The 10,658-nt window shown below is 44.4% G+C and overlaps 1 protein-coding gene across 10 annotated transcripts in view; it reads left to right on the forward strand.

The window, feature by feature from the left end:
• TEX30 (testis expressed 30) overlaps positions 1-9,739 on the forward strand; it is a 40,712-nt gene extending 30,973 nt beyond the window's left edge. For 4 of the 10 annotated variants that reach the window (XM_083611092.1, XM_083611094.1, XM_083611089.1 and 1 more), the window contains 5 exons: positions 5,067-5,137; positions 5,976-6,206; positions 6,597-6,648; positions 7,810-8,012; positions 8,998-9,229. In XM_083611092.1, coding sequence (XP_083467218.1) covers positions 5,120-5,137; positions 5,976-6,206; positions 6,597-6,648; positions 7,810-8,012; positions 8,998-9,189 — 696 coding nt within the window. In that variant the 5' untranslated portion in view covers positions 5,067-5,119 and the 3' untranslated portion in view covers positions 9,190-9,229. The other 6 variants (XM_083611087.1, XM_083611090.1, XM_083611093.1 and 3 more) reach the window with 6 other exon arrangements.
• The last annotated feature ends 919 nt before the right edge of the window (positions 9,740-10,658 follow it).

The following is a 10,658-nucleotide window of genomic DNA, read 5'->3' on the forward strand; positions in this document are numbered from 1 at the left end:
CAGCTTCTGGGTCATGTGGCCAGCATGACTAAGCCGCTTCTGGCGAACCAGAGCAGCGCACGGAAACACCGTTTACCTTCCCGCCGGAGCGGTACCTATTTATCTACTTGCACTTTGACATGCTTTCAAACTGCTAGGTGGGCAGGAGCAGGGACCGAGCAACGGGAGCTCACCCCGTCGCGGGGATTTGAACCGCCGGATTCGAACCGCAACCTTCTGATTGGCAAGTCCTAGGCTCTGTGGTTTAACCCACAGCACCACCCGCGTCCCTTTGGGAGTAATATGCTCCCTTATAAGCACAGGGTGGAGAACAGGAAGGAAATTTAGGGATTATCCACACTTTTGTCTTGTCCTGCTTTCCTGCCCTCCCAAACCCCCAGCAATTTGGGGTTTCCCCAATTCCCATTTGCTCTGATCTAACGCTAAATGGAACTACAGTTCCGGGTCTACTCTATGGAGGGGCAATGTGTTCTAAATGTCCAGCGTGCATGCAGCCTTAAATATTATTCCTGGTGGGAAGGGAGGGGAGAAGAGGGATAATCTGAATTTACACTCTCACAATCTGGACCCGATTTCTCAGCCCTTGGTGGTTGCTTTCAAAGCTTTCATTTATTAAAAGGCTCCGGTGGTTTGCAATCCCAACAGAGTGCATTCACAGATGTCTTCTTGCAAACAGTGCACTTTATTCCACTTTTTTCCATAAAGTCCCTCTCCCAACAGTTTTCTGCTCTGAAAACAGAAAGCGGAGCTAGTTACAAAGACAGCACACACAACGGTTTGTTCAAAGCCCTTCTCTGCCCAAGAATCCTGGGAACTGTAGTTTGATGTTTGACTATGTTTTTATACAGTGGTACCTCGGTTTATGAACTCATTCCGTTCCAAAAGTCCGTTCTTAAACCGAAACCGTTCTTAAACCAAGGCGCGCTTTCCCTAATGAGGCCTCCCGCTGCCAGTGCTCTTCCAATGTTCGGTTTCCATTCATAAACTGAGGTAAAGTTCACAAACCAGGACACTACTTCCGGTTTTTCGGAGTTCGTAAACTGAATAGTTCGTAAACAGGGCTGTTCTTAAAATGAGGTACCACTGTATATGGTGTAAGTGGCTGGGGAAACCCAGCCAGATGGGCAGGAACAACAACAAGAACATAGGGGCTTTTATTGGGGGGTTTGTTGCTCTTATTGATATTAATTCTTTGTGTCTTTGTTTTGGCTCTTGTTATGATTAGAAGGCATTGCTAACAACAAGGCCAGTGGAAGTGATGATATTTCACCTGAACTATTTAAAATTTTAAAAGATGCTGTTAAGGTGCTACACTCAATATGCCAGCAAGTTTGGAAAACTCAGCAGTGGCCAGAGGATTGGAGAAGATCAGTCTACATCCCAATCCCAAAGAAGGGCAGTGCCAAAGAATGCTCCAAGTACCGCACGATTGCACTCATTTCACACACTAGCAAGGTTATACTTAAAATTCTACAAGATAGGCTTAAGCAGTATGTGGACCAAGAACTCCCAGAAGTGCAAGCTGGATTTCGAAGGGGCAGATGAACCAGAGACCAAATTGCAAACATGCGCTGGATTATGGAGAAAGCTAGAGAGTTCCAGAAAGACATCTAGTTCTGCTTCATTGACTATGCAAAAGCCTTTGTCTGTGTTGACCACAGCAAACTATGGCAAGTTCTTAAAGAAATGGGAGTGCCTGATCACCTCATCTGTCTCCTGAGAAATCTCTACGTGGGACAAGAAGCTACAGTTAGAACTGGATATGGAACAACTGATTGGTTCAAAATTGGGAAAGGAGTACGGCAAGGCTGTATATTGTCTCCCTGCTTATTTAACTTATATACAGAATTCATCATGCGAAAGGCTGGGCTGGATGAATCCCAAGCCGGAATTAAGATTGCCGGAAGAAATATCAACAACCTCAGATATGCAGATGACACAACCTTGATGGCAGAAAGTGAGGAGGAATTAAAGAACCTTTTAATGAGGGTGAAAGAAGAGAGCGCAAAATATGGTCTGAAGCTCAACATAAAAAAAAAACCAAGATCATGGCCACTGGTCCCATCACCTCCTGGCAAATAGGAAGGGGAAGAAATGGAGGTAGTGAGAGATTTTACTTTCTTGGGCTCCATGATCACTGCAGATGGTGAGAGCAGTCATGAAATTAAAAGACACCTGTTTCTTGGGAGAAAAGCAATGACAAACCTAGACAGCATCTTAAAAAGCAGAGACATCACCTTGCCAACAAAGGTCCGTATAGTTAAAGCCATGGTTTTCCAGGTAGTGATGTATGGAAGTGAGAGCTGGACCATAAAGAAGGCTGATCGCTGAAGAATTGATGCTTTTGAATTAAGGTGCTGGAGGAGACTCTTGAGTCCCATGGACTGCAAGAAGATCAAACCTATCCATTCTTAAGGAAATCAGGCTGAGTGTTCACTGGAAGGACAGATCCTGAAGCTGAGGCTCCAAGACTTTGGCCGCCTCATGAGAAGAGAAGACTCCCTGGAAAAGACCCTGATGTTGGGAAAGATGGAGGGCACAAGGAGAAGGGGACGACAGAGGACGAGATGGTTGGACAGTGTCCTCGAAGCTACAAACATGCGTCTGATCAAACTGCGGGAGGCAGTGGAAGACAGGAGTGCCTGGCGTGCTCTGGTCCATGGGGTCACGAAGAGTCGGACACGACTAAACAACTAAACAACAACAAAAAAATGATTCCATTTGACTGCGTGCATGCGCGCCTTAAAGACACCGGGTGTACGTCGGGATGGGTGGGTGTGGGGGGCAAGGCGTTATTGTAGGCGCGTCCCTCTTTTTCTTCGACTTCCTCCCTCCGCATTAGGAGCCGCAGGCTGGGCTTTCACTTCGGCGCGCGTACTACATCTCCCAGCATGCAATTGCGTAGCGCGCAATTGCTGCCACTCTTGCGGGAAGGGGAAAGAAGGAGCCGTGTTCCCGGGCGCGCATGACTTCGGGAGCAAGTTTCTCCTCCTGCCGGATCCAGCGGGACTTACTCCCGAGTAAACGAGCCATAAGGGATGCTGCAGCCTCAGGAGCGCCGGGTGGGAGTTTCCTTAGAAGGAGGGGAAAGAAATAATCGGGGTTTTGTTTTTTTGAAAGAGAAATCTCTCTTAGAATCCTAAAGGGACCCCGAGGGCGATCTAGTCCAACCCCGTGCAATGCAAAACACGCAGTCCCGCCCATCCCGTGTGAAACCACGCCGGGTCCTGCTTAGCTTTTGTGCTTGTTCCGGCAGTTTTATTGCTGCGTCGTAGCCCCTCTTACGAATCTGCCAGCAGCGTTTCTGGTTTTGTGAGTGCGTAAGCTCGTAGGTGGGGTCCTTTGCAGCCCGCCCCCGAAAAAGAAATGTCTTGCTGCACCTTCAAAACTTACCATTTTATTGCAGCTTGCAGTTTTTGCCAGTTTGGACAAAACGCCTTATCCTCAGCAGAGAGATTTCTGCATTGCAGGGGGTTCGACTGGACGACCCTCGGGGTCCCTTCCAAGCCCCAAATCCTATGATTCTATACATTAATACAAAGGGGACATCTCGAAACGGGGAGCACAGAAAGGCAGGCAAAGAACTGTGTGTGTATAGGGGCTACAAATATGTACAGCCAGAAGGCTGCTCCCCTTGTCTTTCACAGTCCCTGATGCTTGAAGCAGAAAACCCAAATAGTGCGAAGTTTCTTCACCCTTCTTGTGGACCAAGGGATGGCTTGGTCACTAAAGCATGATACTCTTAACCTCAGATTTGTGTGTTCAAGCCCCAGTTTGGGCAAAAGATTTCTGCATCGCAGGGGGTTTCGTGACCCTTGTGGTCCCTTCCAGTTCTATGATTCTGTTGTGGGATAGCTATAGCAACAAGCTAAGTAAGTGTCAAGTTTGTTGCCCTTTAAAACTAACCCACCCCCCAGTTCGTTCTTCATGCCCCTTAGTTATTATGTATTTTATTATTTTTTAAATCTATCTACCACCCGTCATCCAACGATCACAAGTCAGTTTGCTTTCTCTTTGCTACTTACTGAGATATTTTTCTACTGAGAGGGTGAGCAGGTGTGCTTAGTTGCCCACGTCTGGTTGCACTAGTAATTTTGGTTGCCTGTTTTGAATTTTTTGGGCCTAGAAACTGATAAATCTTGATAAACGTCTGGACAGATTTTTTTTGTTCCACAGAGAGAAAGCCCCGGGGTAGGTGGGTGTTTCTATTAACATGCAGCAGGAGGAAGGCATTACAGTGGTACCTCGGGTTACATATGCTTCAGGTTACAGACACTTCAGGTTACAGACTCCGCTAACCCAGAAATAGTACCTCGGATTAAGAACTTTGCTTCAGGATGAGAACAGAAATTGTGCTCCATTGGCTCAGCAACAGCGGGAGCCCCCATTAGCTAAAGTGGTGCTTCAGGTTAAGAACAGTTTTAGGTTAAGAACGGACCTCCAGAACGAATTAAGTTCTTAACCTGAGGTACCACTGTAGTTTAACCTCCATGGACCTTGAGTAGTTTGTGCAGCTGTGTACAAAACTGGAAGGAAGTTCTGTAGGAGTCAAATATGTCTGGCAGTACAGTGGTACCTCGGGTTAAGTACTTAATTCATTCTGGGGGTCCGTTCTTAACCTGAAACTGTTCTTAACCTGAAGCACCACTTTAGCTAATGGGGCCTCCTGCTGCCGCCGTGCTACCGGAGCCCGATTTCTGTTCTTATCCTGAAGCAAAGTTCTTAACCTGAAGCACTATTTCTGAGTTAGCAGAGTCTGTAACCTGAAGCGTATGTAGCCTGAGGTACCACTGTACATTCTACCAGTGTTGAGGTGACTCAAACTACAATTAATCCATAACACAGCTGCCAGACTGGTGACTGGGAGTGTCCACAGGACCATATAACACCAACCTGAAGCGTATTTAACCTGAGGTACCACTGCATATCTTTGAATACCAGAGGCTGTGGGATGTCCAGTAAGGGGGTTTTTACCTGCCCATAACAAGCAATAGACCATACTCCTATGGTTGTACATGTTGAGCTGCTGGGTGGCAGCCTTTCATGTTTGTTTAATTTTATTACAGTGACTTGCAGTCAAGCGTTCTGAGACATGAACTTGTGAGATCACAACAGGAAAATGGGTGACTGTTCAGAGGTATGTCGCCACAAATTTATCTTTGCTCTGTATACAGTTTTTATTTTAAAGATCCTATTCTAATCCTAAACAAGCTTAATAAATTCACAGAAGCCACTAGCACACACACACACAAACCCCCTCTCTTCATGTTTGCCCATGTAAATCTATACCTTTTACCAAAAAGGAAAAAAAAAACTTATGTAAAAACGTTTTACTTGGTGTTTACGCGTCCAGCTCTACATTGTTAATTATATGGATAGTTTAAACGTTGTTTGAACACTTCCAAACAAACCAGCATTTTATTTTTCACACACTGGAAAATTAAAGCAACCGAATGATTAGTGTGACTTGGCTTTGGAGATGTTGAATTAGGTCGTTGATAAGAACAGAGAAAACTGTATCTTCTTATGTCTCTTAGGATGCCTCCAGATGACTTGTTTATTGACGATTTATCCTGATTTGTTTTACAGGGAGATTAGGTGACATTGGCTATGTAATGAGCATTCATTTTGATTTGTTTAGATAGATGGCAGTGCCTCACAGCAAGTGTCATTCTACACTTTCCAGTGTGGTTCCCCACCACTTTCCTTACAGCAAAAAGTCTGAAATTTTTAGGAAGCGGGGTTATTGAGCAATCAGCTATAATTGTGCAACCCGAATTTGCCAGTATGTGACTGGATGTGACTTGAAAATTGTGAGAATCTGGAAATGCCCTTCATCACAAGAACAATTTCCATTTCCTTTTGGAGTGTCCTGTGTCAAAGGGCAGGACCAACATGGCAGCTAGTCTGATACACCATGTTTTATGCATGTGTGCTGAAGACATATTCGCTGATTTCAGTGTTTTTCTTTCTAGACCAGTGTGAAAATACCATTTGGAAGCAAATATCTAGATGCCGTTTTCTCCATCCCCGAGAAGAAGCTGCCATATGCTGTGATTCTCACGCATGGAGCATCTGGTGATATGAATTTCTCTCACCTTGTATCTTTGGCAAACTACCTGGCCTCTCATGGATTTCTGTGTCTGCGATTTACCTGCAAAAGCCTCAATATCATTTATAGAACTAAAGCATATAAAGCTGTTGTGGTATGAAAGACCAAGTTTGCTTTTTAGTTCAAGGGGAATGAAACATTGTGCTAATTCTTGTACCCTAAAATGTTGTAATCCTTTACTTCTTTATCCAGGATTAAGCCCCATTTAGCTCATTTGGGTTTCTGAATAAATGTGTATTGGATTGCAGTCTAAACTAGATTGTCCTCATGTAGCTTACTCCAATCAACATGTAGACTTCATAATATAAAATTTATATGTATGTAGACGTGGGTCTTTTTCATGTGGTTTCTTTATTTTTCACTATGTAAGAAACTGAGTGTATTGAAAGCAATTCCTGTTCTGGGTGCATCTTTTAGCAAGTTACTTTCTAGATGTTTCTATTGATTATCCAAAAAATATTAATCTCTAACCGTTTTTTAAAAGGAATATTTAAGATCATCAGGCAACTACACACTTTCTGGCATTTTTCTTGGAGGTAAGAAAATTTGATGGCATATATATGTAACACGGCTTCTTATTTCCCTCTTGCAAAACAGGGTGCCAACAACATTTTTGAATGAGGCAGGCATTTCACATACCAGGTTTTTGTTGTTGTTGACTGCATATGTATATTTTAAAGATACGGATTTAAGCTACAGTGGTACCTCGGGTTACAGATGCTTCAGGTTACAGACACTTCAGGTTACAGACTCCGCTAACCCAGAAATAGTACCTCGGGTTAAGAACTTTACCTCAGGATGAGAACAGAAATTGTGCGGCGGCAGCGGGAGGCCCCATTAGCTAAAGTGGTACCTCAGGTTAAGAACGGTTTCAGGTTAAGAACGGACCTTCAGAACGAATTAAGTTCTTAACCCGAGGTACTACTGTATTTCTGCTTAGCATTTCCGAACAACACAGACCTTTGTCCTCACCTTAAGAGTCAAAGGCCAACACAAACAGTTCATTTTGCCTCCAAATGAGACTAGGACCCAAACCAATGGATTCAAGTTACAAGAAAGGAGATTCTGACTAAACATCAGGAAGAACTGTGTGAGGTGGGCCTCTCCTTCCTTGGAGGTTTTGAAGCAGAGGTTGGAAGGCCATCCGTCATGTGTAATCTAGTTGAGATTCCTGCTTTGCAGGGGGTTGGACTAGATGATCCTCAGGATCCCTTCCAACTCTACTTTTATGATCCAAACCTTTAATTATGGAACTCCATGCATCGATTCACTAACTACCTATTTGATAAGGAATTCAGTGTCGCACTTTTCACCTGCACAAGTATTTCAGCTTGCCAGACAGAATGGTCTGTCCTCTCTCCCCCCGCTTAAAGGCATCCAATTGGTCAGAGCTGGAATTGACCTGATCCAACAGAACTTTTCCTAAAACTGTTACGGACCTTGACAGCTTCTTGGCTGTGATTTAAGTCTATTTCCTCCAGCAGCACTGAGGTAGCTGCAAAAGTTCATGTTGCCTCCATGTAAATTAATCCCTAGATAATGTGCACCAACTGTAGCAGGTTCCCCAGTTTTGAGTGCTTTCAGCAGAGAAATACGGAGGATTAGAGGTCCGAGAAAATGGTTGTTATACAGAATGCGTAGCTCGAATCACAAAAAATAATGTATTCCCCCCCCCCTTGATTCTTAATGGGATGTAGGCCGTTCAATGGGCTCGCGCGCTGCCGCTTCTGTAATACGACAAGCCGACCAAGATAAGGACAGCTTCATTCAAGGTCTGATATGCTTGTCTTACCCGCTGCATCGACCAAAGCTTCACTCTAAACTTCGGGATGAAGATTTATTGTCCATTAAGTCCCCTGTGCTATTTGTGTCTGGAGATACAGATGAGATGTGTGATAAAGTGAGTACCTGGACGCGCTGGAAAGGGGAGCAAATAACACTCTTGCTTAAAATGTGCAATACCGATGAGATAAGCCCATGTTTTCTAACATGGTAATGAAAGGAGCTTCTGGAGGTTTGTCTTGCTGGGTTGCCACGTTCAAATTAATGGCGGGTGAGAAGCTTTGATTTCTTTAACACATGGGTAGGCAAACTAAGGCCCGGGGGCTGGATGCGGCCCAATCGCCTTCTAAATCCGGCCCATGGACAGTCCAGGGATCAGTGTGTTTTTACATGAGTAGAATGTGTCCTTTTATTTAAAATACATCTCTGGGTTATTTGTGGGGCATAGGAATTTGTTCACTTTTTTTCTTCAAAATCTAGTCCGGCCCCCCACAAGGTCTGAGGGACAGTGGACTGGCCCCCTCTGAAAAAGTTTGCTGACCCCTGCTTTAACAGAAGCTTCACCTCCTCTCCCTTTCTCCACACTTAGTTATTTATTTCTTAGTCAGTACTTACAAATAAATAAGTCAAACCCATAAAAAAGCACATTTCCCCCTTTGGAATTGCCCAGTTTGTATCAAAAGCAAACCATACTTCATTTTAGAACTTTTGTTTACATAGCATATGATTTTACATCTTTTCTACTGCAGGTCATAGCTGCTTCTGTTAGCAATAAGTTTTGTATATTTTCCCACAGCAAGGCAGATTTTCTGGAAAAAAAATCATCTATCTTACCCACTAAAGTGTGTGCGCATGAAGTTAAGGGCAGCACTCTTTAATAATCTTGCTAGCACTATTAAACACCACCATTTTTTCCCTTGCATATCACGTGGTGCTCTGCTTAGAGAACCATGCGAAGTCAACATGGACAAAAGATATTCCTGTGCAATGTTGACAGTTATTGACTGCCTCACCCAAGTAATGCTGGCTTCTGTGGGAAATGAACTCTTTAAGAGTTAGATACGTCTTTCTGATCTATTTTGTCCCTCCATTTGTTTCAATAGCAACTGCTGGATGGCGTTGCAGTCAAAATGCAAGCGCCCAAGAAAATCCATTGGGTTGAAAAGGCAAACCACAGCATGGCAGTGAGAGGACGAAATGCAGACGACATCTCAATGGAAATAAACAGGCAGGTTTTGTCTTGGATCAAAGAAATCATTGAAGAGCAACAGAAGCAATCGGCCAATTCCAAATAGCCTCTGTACTCAGTACAGGATGGATTAATAACACCACCTTATAGGATGGATTAATAACACCACCTTATAGGAGTATAAGTAATCAGCTCTGTGCTAAAGCACTGGCAAAAACAACTGCGTGTTTTTGTAACTTCATTATAGTGTAAAATATGTTCTATTTGGTTTTGTGTATATGTAGTTAATGTTCAGAGATAATGGAAATAAATAAATCTTACTGTGTTTTACTTTCTAAAAAAAAGCATTGTATCTGACACATCTACTTTTATACATGGTATTTTTTCCAAGGCAAATATGTTACCAGACAGTTCTTTACTGGATTACATGAAATGGGTAGCCTAGCCGTACCATGCCAAGTGGAGCAGTTTGGAGACCGATTTTCTCCAATGTACCAGATTCTATCTGCATTGGGTAAACCTGAATTTACAGGGGGGAAACATTGAGATTGGTATTGTTTGGTGTCACATTATCTGGACTATGCAGACTAAAAGGGAATGCAAACAGTAAAGGTAAAGGGACCCCTGACCATTAGGTCCAGTCGCAGACAACTTTGGGGTTGCGGCGCTCATCTCGCTTTATTGGCCGAGGGAGTTGGCATACAGCTTCCGGGTCATGTGGCCAGCATGACTAAGCCGCTTCTGGCGAACCAGAGCAGCACACAGAAACGCCGTTTACCTTCCCACCGGAGCAGTACCTATTTGTCTACTTGCACTTTGATGTGCTTTCGAACTGCTAGGTTGGCAGGAGCAGGGACTGAGCAACGGGAGCTCACCCCGTCGCGGAGATTCAAACCACTGACCTTCTGATCAGCAAGCCCTAGGCTCTGTGGTTTAGACCACAGCTCCACCTGCAAACAGTAGTAAACAGTAAACTTTGCATCGTAGAGTCGGCACCATCGTATAGGCTCTGCAAGAAAATTCCAGAAGAACACAAGGGAGGGTGGCTGGCTGGTTATTATGGGGGACAAGTGAGGGATTAGACCCAGTGAGCCATATTTTGAGAAAGAAGTTTGTGCAGTTCTTTGTGACTACAACATGCCTGTGGAAACCTGGTAGACAAGGGCAAAGACTTTCCCCCGATGTGCTAACTTTCTGCATATCGGAAGCACCCAAACATGCTACTCTGCATCTTTAAAATGATTTTGTAGATAAGTTGGCATCCTGACGCGGGTGGCGCTGTGGGTTAAACCACAGAGCCTAGGACTTGCCAATCAGAAGGTCGGCAGTTCGAATCCCCATGATGAGGTGAGCTCCCATTGCTCGGTCCCTGCTCCTGCCCACCTAGCAGTTTGAAAGCACGTCAAAGTGCAAGTAGATAAATAGGTACTGCTTCGGCAGGAAGGTAAATGGCATTTCCGTGCACTGCTCTGTTTCGCCAGAAGCAGCTTAGTCCTGCTGGCCACATGACCTGGAAGCTGTATGCCGGCTCCCTCGGCCAATAAAGCGAGATGAGCACCGCAACCCCAGAGTCAG

Source organism: Podarcis filfolensis (genome assembly GCF_964270895.1).
Source record: "Podarcis filfolensis genome assembly, chromosome: 4".
Lineage (NCBI taxonomy): Eukaryota > Metazoa > Chordata > Lepidosauria > Squamata > Lacertidae > Podarcis > Podarcis filfolensis.